The sequence below is a fragment of the Syzygium oleosum genome, unplaced genomic scaffold (genome assembly GCF_021117445.2).
Source record: "Syzygium oleosum isolate NSW1041296 unplaced genomic scaffold, Sole_v2.1 Sole_v2.14, whole genome shotgun sequence".
NCBI classification, from domain to species: Eukaryota; Viridiplantae; Streptophyta; class Magnoliopsida; order Myrtales; family Myrtaceae; genus Syzygium; species Syzygium oleosum.
The window spans coordinates 119,135-137,264 of record NW_026607498.1 but is presented as its reverse complement, the minus strand read 5'-3'; the positions used below and the strand labels follow the sequence as shown (position 1 = coordinate 137,264).

The following is an 18,130-nucleotide window of genomic DNA, read 5'->3' as shown; positions in this document are numbered from 1 at the left end:
GAGAGGCAAAAATCAAAAGAGAATGACAACTCCGTAGATGACATGAAAATCATAATCTTTTGTGATGTAGCTTGAGATGGAATCACAAAAGTGGAGATGCTAACGGTAGATTTTAAAAGCTAAGAATGGTGTTTGATGTTCGGTACTGTATCCAGTCAGCTCACAACAGGGTAAGCTCTGTGTGAGATTGGATCTCACTAAGTTGTTAATGGGCTTTCGGTTTTAGCTATGACCGACATTACTTTCAGCGGTTGACAGAAATAATAGTCATCAAATGGCCAAGTGATGATCTCCTTGATTCAATTTCTTCAGTACCTTGACAACCAGTGAAATCTACACTACTTATGTTGACCAGTGGAGAGAAATGGACTACTTTCCCAATTGTAAAAGATCAATTCAATTTATTCACAAGCCAGAACAAAGTGGACTCTCCACACCACAATGCCTTAAGTTCTTGAGCCGGTCACCGTGCCTCGACACGTTCCCAATTTATTTGAATTACTCCGACTAGACAACACTTCCAGAAAGACTCTTCCAAGCCAAGAACAAGGAAAAGAAGACTCCCAGAAAGACTCGCCGTGACGATATTGACGAGTGGCACCAAGAATTATCAGAGCACACTTCGTCTGACCCTTTTATGCAGTTAACAATATAAGTGATTGGAATAGTGCACACATTTCATAAGAATTTCCATGATATATAGATTCCAGAAAATAGACGGTGGACCGTGCCATTGAACAGCCAGAGAGATTGTTCTACCAGGCTAGCATTACTCAGGCTCATAATTTTCCATGTCCCTCGCCAATGCCAGATCTTGAGTCTGTTAGGCTTTGTAGTTTCTCAAATGAACAACATTTGCGTACGGGAAGAAGTTAATTATAATCAGAGATGAAAGGTTTTTAAAGATGGGGTTCCACAGCTTCCGTTGATTTTTGTTAAGATTGTCTCCTCACATTGAATGCGGTGCTCAAAGCCAAAGAAGCTGTGGAAATGGCAGCTGCTGCCAAGAGGCAATCTTTTTCATCCCCATTCTTCGATTCCGAATGCAAAGGGATTGCACCACAAGCTGTTTGAAGTTTGAGAATTGAATTGAAAAACCAACCTGAGAGCCTGCTATTTTATTGATTTATTCCCGAAGATGAACATCCTATATACGTCGCATACACACTACGAGAATGATACTATTGCAAGGATTGACTACAACAGATGCATAATAAGCAACTATCAGAATCCCCAGTTGAATTTCCTGATTGGGGATGCACAATTCTAGATTTGGGGATAGATGTTAGAATTCAATAACGAAAAGAATATATAGATGTGTCAAAAAAGGGACAAGACGCCATGGAAATGATTCCAGTCCGCTCGTCATGCTAGAGTTGCCCTCTTTCCTTTCGCATCTCTCGACTGCAATGAATAAGTTGTCAACGGATTAATGTGGGGAAGCGTGTGTGTGTGTGTGTGTGTGTGTGTGTGTGTGTGAGAGAGAGAGAGAGAGAGAGAGAGAGAGAGAGAGAGACCTGAGCAGCAGTAGATCTTTTTGCATCGAGAAATTCGCTGTAGATGCTATACAGTCTTCTCTTCTCAGCATCTGAGACTGACGGCCTCGCCTTTGAAGCAACGGACTTCAGAAGAGAGTCGGTTATAATTGGCTTTTTCCCATGCTGATCGACCTCCCCTCTGTCGAGAAGATCATGAACAGCTTGAAGCTGTGCATCGGAAAGCAGAGCTTGAAGATCAGCTCCACTGAATCCTTCTGTCATATGAGCTATGGCATCTAAGTCCACATTGCTGGCCAAGGGGAGCTGCACAAGGGCATTAAAGCAGCACTTAGGAAAACTTAAGCGTTGCCCAATGGTTGCTATTTTTACTACCTGATTAAACGGAACTGAAGTTATATAATGAAGTGAATCCACCCAATATCTTCCTAATTACTGAAAAGAAAACAAAAGGAGAGGATGACAATGTTTAGAGAGATTATACTAAATGATAACCAAAGGTAAGTCTTAGTCCTGTTTCATGGATCAGCTGAACAGGCCTTTTTTACTTTTATCACAGCAACGTCAGTAGGTGTTATATCAACCTGAGCCTCACCTGAGCCTCAAGGTCCAAGGTTGAAAGTGATTTACTATTGGACATCCGAACTTACCTGAGCCTCACCTGAGCTGAGCCTCACCTGAGCAGGTTGTACATCCAACCCGCAATGCTTTTTACTATGTTTTCCTCTATTTTACAATGCCTAGGGTGATTTGGCGCAAAATGACTTTTAGGGAAGTCATGGGAGAAGGGATTTTAACTTATAACTTAACGAGTTGCACCAAATGCACTCTGTCTGATGCTGTAAGTTCTAAGCAGGATCTCAGCCGCTCAGATTAACTCTGTTTCTAACTCTTTCTTTTGTGTGTTTTTAAACAATTCTCTGTTCATATGTAATCTTACCAATGCATCTTCCTCGCAAAAGTAGGATTGCGGATATATAGTTCTTTAACAAGTAATCCCATAAATTTCAATAGGTACCACCTGTTTTAGACCATGTCAAAGATGAATTGCTAAAAGTAAGCATTGGCAGATGGATGGAAACAAAGTTTCTACCTTCCTCGATAGAACTTTAAGAACATCCAGCCTCTCCTGTATAGAAGGAAAATCACAAAACAGAAGACGATCGAGCCTGCCAGGTCTCAGAAGCGCAGCATCAAGTAAGTCCGGTCTACTGCTTCACATAAAATGCAACTTCATTAGCACTAAAAGCACATAACTAGACAAATATAAAATAAAGGAAAAGGATCACGATGAAGACAAGTGAATTAGAATTATTAGGTTATAGATGAACCCATGACCCCTGAGGAAAACAAATGAGCACCTCATGCAGCAAAGATGTCATGATATAAATGAGAAATTGCACTATGCTCAATGTCACAAGACTGAAACGATCATAAGGGTGAGCATTGTTCCAAGGTAGAATTTGGAACTTGGAAACCTGATCAATGGAAACCTGTAGATTCCAGGTTCGAAGGTATGCAGGGTAGGTTTCAGGTTTCAAAAGCCTGGAACCTAAAACCCTTCGACAAGTTTTTTGTATTTTTTCTTGATCTAAGTTTTCGCGTGATCCTGCGTTATTCCATGGCAATTAATAATGAGTGTATAATCTGGAATCACTAGTTTGAGCTTTCATTTTATGACTTGTTAATGTTTTATATTATTCGTGTCTCTAAAATAAGTTGTAGTCAGTAGATCGTAGTAGAAAGTGGTGGTCATCAAAAGTGATGATTCACTGCAATTGTTCAATTAATAATATAGGTGGAACCTGGATAGACCCTGAAACCGACCCTGGAACCTGTGACAGGGTAGGTTCCATATTCCAAAAAATGAAGAACCTATTCCCATGGGTAGGTTCCAGGTGGAACTTGTACGGAACCTGAAACCACTCACCCCTAACAATCAACATCAGTTGATGCTGTTGTAGAGGCTCAAGACCAGCTTAATACACTTAGTGTAAGCTACTTCAGCAAATGAAAAGTAATTCACGCAATCCAAACTTTTGTTACCTTCTCTGATACATATGTAGTTTACCCAACACCATGTATCTGAGGTTTAAACAATTTTAAATCAATGAAAAGTCATATGTAGCAGTTTATAGTCTGCCTTGAAGGATTATTACAAAGTCTCCACACTAACTGTTTCCTATAAATTGTTTGCTAAAACATTCATAACAGAAGTGCAATTTCTACTAGCAGCTTATAGTTAGTGTGCTATTGGAAGTAGCACTTTTTGTTACCATGTCCAACAAAATTATTACCTTGTTGCCGCGAAAACAAACACTCCAGTTAAAACTTCAACACCATCTAATTCAGTCAAAAACTGCAGCAAGGAATTACATAACATTAGTAAGTCAAACAATTAAATAGATTTCACATGACCACCTTATAAGTGCTATTGAATGCAAGAAACTAACTTGATTGACGACACGGTCAGTAACCCCCGTATTATCATGCCCCCTTTTTGGAGCAATGGAATCAAATTCATCGAAAAAGAGAAGGCAAGGTGCTGCAGCTGCTGCCTTCGAGAATATATCCCGAACCTGTAATTTTCTAATTGCCGTAAGTTTCGAATATTCAAAACTTCTCCAGTTTGCTGAAAGAATCAATGCAATCCATGTGCAGAATGTAAAATCCAGTACAAATTTAATTGCCGATTTCAAATTCCTAGTAAAAAAGCTTCAAATATTTTATATCGTAATCTTTCTCTCAATCAAATGGTCATAGAGATCCTCCCGCATCATCAATCGTTTTGACTTGGCCACTTCAGTAGGTATTGGAGGATCCTGATTGCTGTCGTTGGCAACGACATAATTAGAACACCTTGGCTGCAGTGGCAGGATCCTCATTGCTGCTTTTTAGTTTATCCTATTTTGACTGCTCGCATACATTAAGGGACCTCTATTAAATGCATACAAAAGTAACAGAAGAAAGCACAATATTGTGAAATGTCTGGAAATAAAAAGGTTTTAAGACACGATTGCACAAGATGGAACACAATCAACATCATTATAGTTGATAAGAAGCCACTTACAGCTTGCTCAGAAGCACCAATGTACTTATTCAACAGCTCAGGCCCTTTCACTGATATGAATCGAAGAGAACAAGCTGCTGCTACAGCACCAACAATGTGTGTCTTGCCGCAGCCTGGAGGTCCATATAAAAGAACGTTTGACCGTAGCCTTAGAGGAGCTTGTGAAAACACTTTTGGAAATTTTGAAGGCAATTCGATCATCTGATATTTCACCAAGTATAGAGACAAGGAGGCATTCAAAAACATTTCATCAGCACATGTAAGAATGATAAACAAGAAGATAAACTAGGTTTATATAACAAGTTAACATTAATGACATTATCAGCAAAGAGTTTGTTTTCCAGAACAACCGGTCTCTTCATAGTCCAGAGTAAATAAGAAGAGTAAATAAGGACTGTTGCTCAGTAATTATGTAAAAGCACATCAAGAAACAAATAGATCATGTTCATTGAGAATCGTGTGGGTTTAATATGGCAGCATTGACTTAAAAAGATCTGTTCTTCATTAAATTCCTAAATTTACTAAACAGTGAGCATAAAAATTAAAGGGAATCGTGGGAAATGATACAGAAGCTAGTGGGTTTGGAAAGGAAATAAGAACTGAACCTTAAGGCAACAATTTAAAGACCATATCAAAACTAGTAGAATACATTATTCACTCATTTACTAAAAAGTATCTAGTAAGCTCCAGGGGCACCGATGTTAATGCTCCAAGCTGGAAGCATGAATCTAACACATGAAACGATGAACCACCACCTATATCATCCTACAATAGTAAAAGTTGACATTATTGTTGACTCCTCCAACAGAAACATAATTTCGTTTAGGAGTATAGTAGATTCTCATCAGTGATGATGGCCAATAGCGAGATTACAAGCAGACAGCAATACATTCATCGATGAGCCTTCATGAGGATATCAAACAGGTGAAGGCAAGTGTCACGACCTAAGTGCAACTTGAGACATGCACGAAAATGAACAGAAGGCTGTATTTGTCAGATAATTGGTAGCTACTATCAGATGCTAGCTACTTGGAAAGGGGAATTTACTGTAAACTAGCTTAGCTTGTTTATATACTGCTCAAATTAGTGATCCACTTCTACAACTATCGTTTTATGAAAGTTCATGGTATAGGCGTCAGGTACCATCTGAAGCCCAACATATAGGTAATGTGTTTTCCATTAACACAGGAAGAGACTTAAGACAATAAGACACTTGACTTTGCATTTTCTTGATATCCTTGAAGAAACCTGAAGGGGAGCAATGTGTGTATTGAGATGCAAAAATAAAAAATAAAAAAGAGAAAAAAACGAATATTTAAGTCACAAACTTCAGCACACAGAGTAGCCAATTTTTTTGGCTAGTTTCCATCTAAGTACACAAATGTAAAAAGATTTATTGCAAAAAAATAGGGAATTTACGAAAGGGTCAGTAAGTTTGTTCATCTAACAAAAAGGCAAGAAAACATTTTACCTCCTTAATGGCATTCTTGATATCACTGAGTCCACCAACATCATCCCATCCAGAACGACCACCTTCAGGAGCAGTTTTTGTGATATCGCGCATAGCAACTGGAAGGAAGCCATGCAGTGCTCTCAAAAAATCATCTCTGAGAAGACTCATCTTCTCAGGCCTCTTCAAAGACAGTGAATAAGGCATAAAACGGCCAACAGCAGCATGAATAGCTCGATCAACTAATATTTCCTGAATGAAGTCAATAAAAGATTTTGCTTCCATTTATTTCTCAGGTAAATCAAATGTAGAAGACAACTAAAATACCAGACTGAAAAGACACTGATAAAATTGAAAGCATGCATAACATCGAGTTCACGACAATGATATAACTCAAAGACAAAAAAGGTACAAATCTGAAAGGTCATTTTCTTATTCAGAGTTTATCTATTCGCAACATCATCTGCTCAAGGACTAGCCTTAATGTACTACATTTTCCAGCACAACTTCGACAAAGTCTCATTAAACACATAGAATTCTAGTGGACATCATTTCTCTCAGAATTTTAAATAAGAGGATTTAAGCGTGTGTTTCTCCTATAATGATATTGAGAAAACTGTCACTCATCTTTTGTACACCAATCATGGACACAGCATATGAATAGCTCGATCAACTAATATTTCCTGAATGAAGTCAATAAAAGATTTTGCTTCCATTTATTTCTCAGGTAAATCAAATGTAGAAGACAACTAAAATACCAGACTGAAAAGACACTGATAAAATTGAAAGCACGCATAACATCGAGTTCACGACAATGATATAACTCAAAGACAAAAAAGGTACAAATCTGAAAGTCCATTTTCTTATTCAAAGTTTATCTATTCGTAACATCATCTGCTCAAGGACTAGCCTTAATATACTACATTTTCCAGCACAACTTCGACAAAGTCTCATTAAACATATAGAATTCTAGTTGACATCATTTCTCTCAGAATTTTAAAGAAGAGGATTTAAGCGTGTGTTTCTCCTATAATGATATTGAGAAAACTGTCACTCATCTTTTGTACACCAATCATGGACACAGCATATCTGCAGAGCCATTTATACTCCTTGAGCATCTTACTTTGGACTCAGATTCTACTGAGCAAAAAATTTAGTTGAGAGAGAGAGAGAGAGAGAGAGGATAATAAGAAAAAGAAGAGAAGGTACATTGTCCAGGTCAAAGTCACCATACCAAATCATAGGCATCATAACCATCACATTTGGATGCCACTTCATGTAAGATTTCGTCAGCGCAATCTAAAGAACGCTTCTGCATTTCATGTTTCAATATAGCTTCACGTTCCGTGGCAGCAGGAGCAGGCAGTTGCACATGGAAGTCAAACCTCCCTAGCAGTGATAAAATTTATAATCTGCAGTGAGAGTACCGAAAAGGAACAAAACAAAAATGAAGGAAAGCCATACAACACGAAACGTCTTCTTTAGAGATAAAGAAAACTCCAGCAAACACAAGGCGAACCTGAGGAACTCAAGGCCTGCGGTATTTTATCTAGAGCTCTCACCGTCGCAAGGAAAGCAATGGGTCCAATTCGACATGAGCTCGTCCTTTTTTCCTGAATGACATTTTTAAATGAGAGATGAATTGCGATAATATATCCAAACAATGTACTATAAAATACCAGTACTCTCTTTCCGTCATTTTCCTACTTGCTAGTTAACTATTGAGCAGGAAATGCCTCAAAAAATTTGATTCTCCATATCCAAAATGAAAGTAAATGGTTAAAAACGTGTGATTAGTTTTTTTTCCAGAGAAAGAAAACTCGAATTGGGGTTTTAGGAACATGGCTCAGTCATTCACTTTCCCCCGAACTCAAAGCTTAGCCAAAAGTCATCCTTGTTGCTAGGTTTCCACTCCTTGTCTCAGATAAAGGATCTCACCAACCTCCCCTCCATGAATCTAATTTTCACTAAAAGCAAATGAGCTCTCACACATGCAAGCATCAGATCATGCAGTCCTGCGCGCTAGAGAGTCCTTATGCCTTGCTCTTGAAAAGTAGCAATAAAATGAAATACCTTTTTGTTACAGATAAGTAATAACAGTCTTTGCTTTCTCAGCACTGACCTTTCTCTCTACTCACTTTAGCAAACTAATAGCCTTTAAGCTGCCAAAATTCCGTTGTGACACAAACAACATATAGGAAAATATGATATGACAACTTAAACAGTTTTCAACTTGACCAACTACCACTAGGATGGGAACTTCATTTGCGATTTATGTAGTCTCCTTACAATCAGCATTAGCTACTCCTTTCTCTCATCCTCTTAAATAGCAAAGAAGACAGTATATCCCAGCATATTGGAGTATTAACATAAGAAAGATGGAAGAATATTGCATATACCTCTTGTAAATACTTCAAATAAGGGCAATGCATACGCTGAAAACATCTTCTAAATGTTCACTTAGCAATTTGAGGAAACTAGCTTACCGCATAATCATCCACAATGTCTATGAGAAATTCTGTAAGCTCCATTGCAGAAGTCGACGATACTGGCCCTTCTGAGTCAGAAGAGGAAGAAATGATGCTATCGAGATCATCAAAGACCACAAGTGAAGGTGCATGATCTAAAGCATTGGTTATGTATCTAGATAGTTTCTGACGGATGAGGGAACCCTTTTCTAGGGCAAACCGAGAACAATGAATAAAAACTCTGCATAGCAAACAAAAGGCCGGGCTTAGATCTCCAGGTAGTAAACTCAAATTATTCTGGCTTAGTCAAAACTACAAAACCAGAGAAGTGATCCCACGAGAAGAAAAATAATATGAATTAGTTTTCATACATGTGAGCAAAAAAGTCAGGCTGATACTTCAAGTTCTTTGCAACAGCACCTGCCAATAGCGTCTTCCCAGACCCCTAATAAAAGATAGTCATGACAACTATTATCAAGTAAATTACAAGATACAATGCTCCAACGAAAATGTTAAATACATTAGGCCTACAGCACAATACATTTAAAAGAAAAGGGTCAAGATCAAAGTCCAAACTAATTGACCGATATTACGTAATTCACGTACCAACTTTTGCAGGCATTTACTTCTACTTATCTAATTAAACAAGGTCAAATTGAACTATGTCAGCAGAGAATATATTGTCAAGACAAATTCCGCAGGTAAGATCGAGTGAGAAGTATAAATGAGCAAGCGACCTCAACAATTACTTAGGCAAGGTGTAAAAGAGCAAGCAACCCAAGTAGTACATGGAAATAACCATCCCCAGTTAAAAGGTCCCATTTGTCATCTGAAGAACCTACTGATGAAGATAGCATATGCTACAAATGATTCATGGACTTGTGTGGCACTAAGACCCAAATTCCACTAACATTTAACAGCATGATGCACTCAAAAGCCATAAAATGTTTGGCAAAGAGACACTATAAGCGATTAAGATGTTTTGGAGTACATATTATGCTTGACAATGTTCTAGTTAGATGAAATCAAGAAATAGAAGAAATACATTTCGATAAGGAGTCAGAGTTCCTTATCGTAAATTGTCTGTTACATCGATACTACGAGCATACTTTGTCTGATGCAATAGATATGGGCACCCATCCACTACCGTAAGATCTCAAGAACAGCGTTTCCTTTGTCACTGGCTTAATGTTGCTCAGTCATCTCTTAAGCATACTAAGATGCCATAATCATTGAATTTTTACTTTCAGAATTGCCATAATCACCAACTTTGTACTTTCAGGACTGTGCTTTGACCATGGAACGTCATGAACTTAAACTGGGTAGATTGAAGGGAAACAAACATATAGCACAATTTCAGAGGCCTCTGAAGGCTAGAGTTGAAAAAAGAAAACATTAGAATGCTTTCTACATTACATACAGCGGGCCCAAAAGCACAAATAAGATTGTGGAACATAGAGTACAGAAGATGGGCACATGCTGCAATCACACAATACTCTCATCCACACCCAATAATGATTAATGTTGTGTTAGTGTAGTCAACATTGCTAACAAAAGCTGATCCCAAACTGTTAAAATTTCAAAGTTTACAGATGTACTCACAGGAGGGCCATGTATTAGGACATGTCCAGGCAGAGGAAGATCATACTTGCTGAACCACATCCCAGAAGCTGAAGAGAGCAAAACCATCAACCCTGCATTATAGAATTATAATCACGATGGGATCTGTCAAAAGGTAATTACATTTGCCCTTCTCTGTTTTCCTTCAGGTAAGTATCAAAAGTATAAGGGAGGATGGCCACAATACGCCAAAATCAGAGAACACCACCATAAAACAGCAGCATAAATCTGTCAAGAAAGTGATTACGTCCTCCCAGTTTCCCGCACAACAAGTATATTGGCAGAATGGGGTCAAATTGATTATTGCCCTAAGTGAACTTACACCACAATGCACAAATAGCAACCTCTTAATAAAAACAAAAGGCAGCATGCAAGAAGGTTTTAGAGCCTTGTTATTTAGAGAAGAAATAAAGTTGAGCTATACAAATTGAAGTAAAATGCACAACATGAAAGTAGCATTCAAGACTTCGGAATTTCCAGCAAATTAATTAAGTCAAAACACAAAGAAAGAATCCTTGCAACATCTTTGAATCTCGGCTTCTGCATGTAGGCGATGATCAATCTGGATACATAGATATTTAGCAATACAAAATCCACGTAGCACAAGAGTTCCCTTGATGAACATATAATTTGCTATTCTGAACATAAGTAAAAGCCAGATCCTGTTATCAACTGAAGAGATTGACCTCAAGGCTGAAATTGAATTTACCTCCTAAATGAGGCCTTTTCCAAACAAATTGTTAAGCTCCATTTTATGCTAGAATACCTAAACTAGTGCTTGGGGTTTCAACCTCTAACTGCTTGTCGTGGTGAAGGGATGAAGTCGATAGCTGAGTTCATTCCTTTCTAACAAACAATCTGAACTAGATGCCGTGAGATTTTTAACTCAGACGAGGTCCCTATGCCATCAAATCCCAAACACAGGATCTAACACATAGATTACATCAGGAGGAAAACTTCTTTCTGTATCAGTTACAGTTTACGCACACCCAATTCAAAAGTCAAATGTCATAACACTCTTCTCTTTCTTTTCTGTCCAAAAGCAATCTAGTCCTTAGTCCTAGTCCAGATATCTTTATGCGTCAGCTAGAAAAGGTGCTGTGTCTGACAAATGATTAAGGTTTCTGTTTTCTAGTCAGCATGAATATTTGGTGCTTTAGGAAAGGAATTCAAGCCAGTAGGGGTATAGCGTATGTATACATGCTCCTCTCTATCTCTCTCGCAGAGCAGGGTTATATGCTCAAATATAATCACTACAGTGATACAATAGTTGCAATAACAACTAAAAAGTAGATGCCTACAGCTCTAATTACTAAGAGGAAGTACCTACGGTTGACAACATCAGAAGCAGCTGTCCGAATCCAGCTCAATGAAGATAAATCTGCATCGAAGTCCTCCTCGTAATTTGTATCTTTGATATAATAAAGGGAAGTTGGGTCACCCCAACCCAACTTTTGGCCCAAGAACTTCATTTCTTCACTGAGCTTGTCATTCCCTTCATTTAATGCTAGCTCGTATGCACTGAACTTCTCATGTTGGGTTAACCCACCAGATATAGTCAGTGAGAATAATATTGAAGCCCTCTGTTCTTCCAATTTAGATCTGTTAGCCAATAAATTGTTTAATAACTTCTCCTTTCCTGGAGATCCAAACATGTCAATTTTTACAACAAAATGAAGCAAAGTCTGATTCCCCAAAAACAATGAAGTAACTTCCTTCTGAGAAGTAGAAGCAATAGTATCAAGATGTGCCAAAAGCCAGTATTTAAGAAGACACGGCAACCCAGAGCCATAAGAATTCTCATCATCCTTGTTTTCAGAAAGCGCACGAGACAGTGCATCAACAACTTTATTATGAGAAGACCAGTCTTCAGCATCCATAAAAAAGCCCGTGTGCACATCCAGATGCATCTTTTTCTTGCTTTTGTATCTGTGCAGATTAAGCTCTCCTTCCCCATTTTTCTCAGGAGTTTTTTCCTTCCCTAGCAACTTACAATGGGCAGGAGAGACCAACATCGACGAAATGTTCTTGTTCAAAATTGTAAAGGAACTCTTCATGTGAACCCCTACAAACAAGAGGGAAAATATTTCATGGCTTAATATTCTATGCTTGTTCTTCATCTACATGAAAGAAGTCAACTAAAGGAAAATACACATTAGCAAACTCAATTGAGATATTACAAGTACAAAACCAAATTATACAAAATCAAAAACTTGCTGAGTAGCCAGCCAACTAAAGTTAAAGATGACAGGTTTTCAGAGACTAGGATGAAAGGATACATGTATGCACAGCCGTATACAATATCAGGTTTTATTTCCGCATTGCCAACAGAAAATACAATACCAAGACATATCTTGGTTGACACTAAAAGAAAATTAGAATACAAAAGAGCTTTCAAATTGATAAGTAGGTTAACTCATTATGCACTGGTAAAGCATGGGAAGTTGTTGTGACACCGATCCTAGAAATAATATATGTAATGAACACATAAAGTTTGTAATGTACCACTTAGTTTTTTTTTTTTTTGGTCGAATGTACCACTTAGTTCATCAAATTTTTAGTGCATCAATTTAACAGTTATCAGGTACTTGCAGCACCATCCTTCAGCAATAAAAGCAGTGCTTCTTATGTCTTTTGGTCCTCGGACTAGAGACTTAAAAAGTCATTTTTTCTAATTCACCCCTAACTGTTTATTGTCTAAGCAAGTTTAGTTGTTTACGCAAACAAGCAGATAACTTAAAACAGCAGTTTGCAATGATAACACAGCGTAATTATGAACTCACAACGAAATAATGGTCTCTAAAAAGTTCCCAGGAGAAGATTTTATAGTTAATCATATATAAGCACTCAAAACTCAATTATCCAATGTACATGTAAAAAGTGAGCACTTTGGGACTTAAAACAATCAAATAGTGTAATGAGCTGAAAAGAATTTTGCATCTTTTACATAGTAAGAACCTCTCCCATGCCAAAATAAATGAGGTTATTTCCTCTGTTGAAAGGGCTTAAACTGGAACCCATTTATCTTTACTGGTAGACTAAACAGAGAGGCATTGCAACTCAGAATTTCAGGGAATAAGAAAATTGAAAGTTTAAGTTCGAAGATGCAACTACCTGCTACCTTTACGGGAGAAACTAGAAACACAATTCTCCGTGAATAAATCTTCCACTGGAGAGATTACTTCACTGATATAAAAAATTACTTAATAAAGTCAAAGTAACTTGACCTTAATTGGTTAAACTATCACCAACAAAAACAGAACAATTAAGAAAAAAATAAGAAGCTGCTAGAGCATTATAATAACATGAAGTACTACATGACGATAAAAATCAAACAGGCATTTGTGCGCTAACACCTATACTGACCCTGGAAATAACACGTGATTTTCATAGGCATGCAAGCAAAATGTTACTGCAGTCACATTATGCCAAAATCAAAACAAATGGAGTCATTACATTGATTCAAGATCTAGGAAACTTACGTACACGAATGAAGGCCAACTCCAAGATACATGCAAAGAGACCGCGAAATCATAATATGTCCTTTGGCCACAGATTCAGAAATCAAAAGGCAAACTACTGCATTACGTACTTCATTCTTCTCGATTCCTCTGCTCCCTTCCTTTCCATTCAAATTGATTTTCTGTTGGAAGGAATTGTTTGTAGGATTTTTGCTGCTCTCCTTTGCTGAAAAGGGTGTAATAATAACTGTACTAAGAGGATCAAAGCCAAAGTTCCTAGCAGTTTCTGGGTGAATATAAGCAATAGCTGTGAGAACTATTCCTAGATCAACACCGTTGACTTTATTCTTGTGTATCAATCTCTCATCCGGTTCTTGAATTCGCAGTAATGCCCTTTGTGGTTGTTGCTTCCTGTTGGGACACTGTGTGGAGTGATCTTCATTTCTCAGCAGATTTTTCCTGCGTCTCTTTGGGGCAACGGCAACTTCAGTCCCCGGCACAAGTTGGACTGAGAAAAATTCTCACGTCCGTCATGTTAGTACAAACACGCTCACAAAAACAGGTTACACATCTATACAACAAATTTGTACATTGCTTAACCTATCAGGAATGACGGTGCATCATATTCCACATTACTGGGGAATGATGAAATAGACCATATATTACATGCAGTTGTACCATGAGAACTTGCTCTGAATTGTTGTAAGAAATAGCACACAAGGCCACATTGAAGATAATCACTTTAGTGAATACACATATTGGATCTTAAAATCATACCACAAAAGCTAACACTTCATCTTCATCACGTTTAAGTTTGAGTAATCAGCAAAAAAGGTGCAGCTACACAGCAAACAAATGAATCTCTAATCATTTTGAAAAAAAAAAAAAAAAAAGAGCAAGGTGGTGATTCCATGGAGCTTAAACATCAAAGATTGCAACAATTGCTTGATAAAGTGCCTCAGCTACCGTAAAGTAGACAAAACAATTGCAGAAGATCTCGTCTGACCTACAGCTTTCTCTGGGTATGTCGAGATAACACGAAATGTGACGGCTTGGCCATGCAACCACAAGGGGAAGTTCATTGTTTCATGAAGAACCCGGACCTGCAAGGAAAAGAGAACCATGTAACATAGTAAGAAACTGCTTGGATGCTGCTTCAAACAAGGATGCTACATAGCCATTGTAGCAAAAGTGAAGTTAAGAGTAAATGATATATAAGGTAACATCAGTTACTTCATTGGAACAGTACCAACGTAATGCACAAACTAATTCAAAATACATCATTACTGAAATGACCTGCCTTCAAAGCTTTGATTTGAGAGAAAGAAAAGCAAGCCAAAGAGCTAGCCGTAATTCATCAATTATCCCCTAAAACTTTCTGCGTTGATAGACTCATCCCCCACCTCCACCTCCTTCCTAAGCAAGTTCAGAGTGACTTAAAAAACGATAAGCAAGTTAAGATGACTTATAACTTTCTTTCAGAGTCTAAGATTAAGCCTTAAGGAACTTCAAATTTTTTTAATTGCCGGTAGAGAAGGCATCGATGCGAAAAATGTTTAGTGCAAAACATGGCTTGTTCATATTCAACAAGACTTCCAGAAAAAGAGATCCTTATGCCAAGGATGATAAAGTAGCTACGATCCCGATTCAGAAACTGTTGACAGAAGTACCTGCTTCAACATAGCAGCCTCAGCATGCTCTGCGTTTAGCTCCAAAACTTCCCAATCATCCTCACTAAGTGGCTCCACCATAACTAGAGTAGCATTGGGCAAGTTTGATATAACTCGCACTTTAACAGTAACTCGATCAGGTAATGAAATGCACTCAGAAAATTGCTGAGAAACCTACAAAGAATATCAATCTGCAGTCACAAATATGGTAGATGAAGATTCCCAACACAAGCAACATGGGCACAAAACGACATTTATATTATGAGTCTCTAACGGAGCACAACATGTTTGAATGGAAAAACTCAAAAAGCAAGTCATAATGTTTGCTGCGAGGAGAAGAGACAAAACACGAACATTGCGTGAAAACAAAACCATAAATCTACAAGGATTCTATATTAAGGCCTATTGCATTAAGATCATCAACAGAAAACATTAAGATACTTTACAATTTCACTGAATTCATCATGATGCATAAGCAAGCATGCAATTCATCATCAGATACAATGGTCATACTGCTCTTTTTAGTGAATGTTCTATCAAGATGTAGAGAGAATCTCGGATTGAAGAACTTGGGACATACATGACACAACAAGCGAGATCAAAAGCAAGTGATAAAGTTTCAAGATCTAGAATAGCAAAAATCGAAGATAACGAAGCTAATTCAGAACAAACTGAAGAGAAGGAGGCTGATGGTTGCAAATCTAGTGATGAAGGGGATGTGAGCATGGATGGTGATGGTAATGATGTAGATGAGGTGGTTAATATTCATGAAAATTAGGCTATCTTAGAAGATAGAAGTTTGGATTTTGCCTGCTGAGTTTGAGTTTTATATTGATAGATATCAGATTCATTTCCATTTTAAGTTTCAAAAGCATTTTTTTTTTTTGTGAAACTTCTTGCATGATATCTCATTTCAGGATAATTTTTAAAGCCATTTACAAATTTTATAACTTGTCTGGTGAAGGATTTGTCGCCAATATTCAACTTAGTGCCTCCATCACTTGAGCAAGTGCGTCCCCTGGCTGGGTGAGGGCCTAGTTTAGCGCCTAGCACCCTAGGCATTTGGGAGCGTCTAGCGACTTAAGGGCACCTAGCGCTTTTAACAACACTGATCCTTTATATCTAGGACTAGATGGTTTCATCAACCAGCAAAATAAATAAATTGTTTCAGTGGTGGGATCTTTGTAATAGTTTGACTCTTGGAAAAAGCATTTCCTTGACTCTCGCTCTTACCTACGATCCATTCATCATTCCCACAGTTTTATTTCTTAAATTCGTGATCTTAACACTCTCCGAGAACACTAAAATGATCAAAACAACAAGATGCATTAGACAGTATTCAGTGATTAAAATCTTTTCAACTGGTATATAAAAATCTTCTCAATTCACTCAGAGAAGGCAACATAACTCTCGTAAGTTTTTTCTTGAACAAAGAAGTTGTACACGCCGGACCAAACCGGTAGCTGGCATTAGCTGCCGACCAAAGTACGAGAAAGAGCCATTGTATGCAAGTAACAGGACATATTTCAATCTTTCAAAAGCTCTATCCTAAAACGAGTACTCGCATCCTATCTCCATAGCTTTACCACCAAACCCAAACAAACCATTTCCACTACCATTTCTGCCGTCCCTCTGGCCATGTTGCCAAAAACAAGACTTTAACACAACCAGCCAGAACACTGAGCCACCCTGCCAATCGCAATCAATGGTTCACCAAGCAATCACTAAGCGAAAAAATCTACTCCAAACAAAAAGAAAAGAGCTTTAAGAGCACCCGCGTCGCCTCTAACGAACCAGAACCCACATCAAGAACTAATCTTCCCAATTTCCCAGAACAGTAAAAACGCCAATTCTGGACAGAGAGACACGCACGAACACAAAGGCCCAGTCCGTCTCTGCCTACTCTCAATTGCTCCGCACACCCAATTCAACGCGAAATTCACGCGCTAAGCGCAACTAAGCCTCGACCCAAAAGCACTCAAGCCATAGCAATTTAGCAAAGAACTCTTTTTTTTCCCCGCGCGCGAGAGAGAGAGGGCGAGCGAGCAAGAGAGCAACAGAGAGACCTCGATCGCCGACGAGGGAGACGCGGCGCCGGACCAGGCGACGACCCAGGAGCCGCGGGTGCGGAGGCAGCGGAGCTCGAGGGCGAGGGGGTGGGGGAGGAGCCCGGACGGCGTGGACTGCTGGAGGGTCTGTATCAGCGGCGGCGGGAGGGAGACGAAGCAGTCCTCCATGCCGCCGGCCGCCCTCACCTCGAACTCCAGCCCCATCTTCTTCTTCCTCTTCTTCCTCTTCTTCTTCTCCTTCAGCAGGTGCGGAGGTCCGGCGTGCGAAGAAGCAGCAGCAAACAAATCGCCGGGGAAGAAATAGAGAGAGAGAGGTTTGTATTCTCGAGGACACTGATAGATCATTCGGGGCTGACGTGGATATTTTAAATAATATTTTAAATTTTTTATGGTTTTTTTCTCTTATTTTTCCTTTTCTCTTTTTGCTTTTTTGTTTTGGAGTTAGGCCAACCGATTTAGAACTGAATTGGAAAGAGCGCATTAAGTTTAGGACTTTTTGGATAACTTTCCCAATGTCTTTGTGATAGAAAAAGGTTTTTTTCCCCTTTGCCACATGAAATTGGTAAGCGTCCAATCCCTTGGTCCGACTGAAAAATCGAATCCTAAAGCTTGATTTGACATTTCAATATATATAATAGAAAAAAAGTAAATATGGACCTAATACCATGTGAGATTTTCATGCTTATCAAGAAAACGAAAACATTTTGTTCATCATTATTCAAAGAAATGTCATCTTAGTTAAAAACTGACAATAAGGTTTTTTTGTTCTTTCTTGTGCTAAGATAAAATGTTTGCTATTCTAATGTAATAATTTACTTTAGCAAAA

At 38.4% G+C, this 18,130-nt stretch overlaps 1 protein-coding gene across 1 annotated transcript; it reads right to left on the bottom strand.

The window, feature by feature from the left end:
• Window positions 1-1,191: 1,191 nt before the first annotated feature.
• Window positions 1,192-17,590, bottom strand: LOC130139898 (peroxisomal ATPase PEX1-like). Its single transcript, XM_056317868.1, has 17 exons — window positions 17,302-17,590; window positions 15,236-15,409; window positions 14,572-14,668; window positions 13,591-14,073; window positions 11,435-12,169; window positions 10,087-10,178; window positions 8,856-8,929; window positions 8,503-8,725; window positions 7,536-7,629; window positions 7,251-7,405; window positions 6,038-6,268; window positions 4,567-4,767; window positions 3,950-4,075; window positions 3,794-3,855; window positions 2,590-2,707; window positions 1,518-1,802; window positions 1,192-1,404 (listed from the first exon to the last, which is right to left on the bottom strand). Exons 1-17 carry the CDS (start codon window positions 17,506-17,508, stop codon window positions 1,366-1,368), a joined length of 3,396 nt encoding a protein of 1,131 aa, XP_056173843.1. The 5' UTR covers window positions 17,509-17,590; the 3' UTR covers window positions 1,192-1,365.
• Window positions 17,591-18,130: the final 540 nt, after the last annotated feature.

What these genes read in the sequence shown, in the direction of transcription:
- LOC130139898 (XM_056317868.1), bottom strand. Translation starts at nt 17,508, where the DNA reads ATGGGGCTGGAGTTCGAGGTGAGGGCGGCCGGCGGCATGGAGGACTGC. An exon ending in AGGCTGCTATGTTGAAGCAG is followed by an intron (nt 14,669 to 15,235) that starts GTACTTCTGTCA and finishes TTTTCCTTGCAG; the next exon opens with GTCCGGGTTCTTCATGAAAC. An exon ending in CTGACCGTGTCGTCAATCAA is followed by an intron (nt 3,856 to 3,949) that starts GTTAGTTTCTTG and finishes TCCTTGCTGCAG; the next exon opens with TTTTTGACTGAATTAGATGG.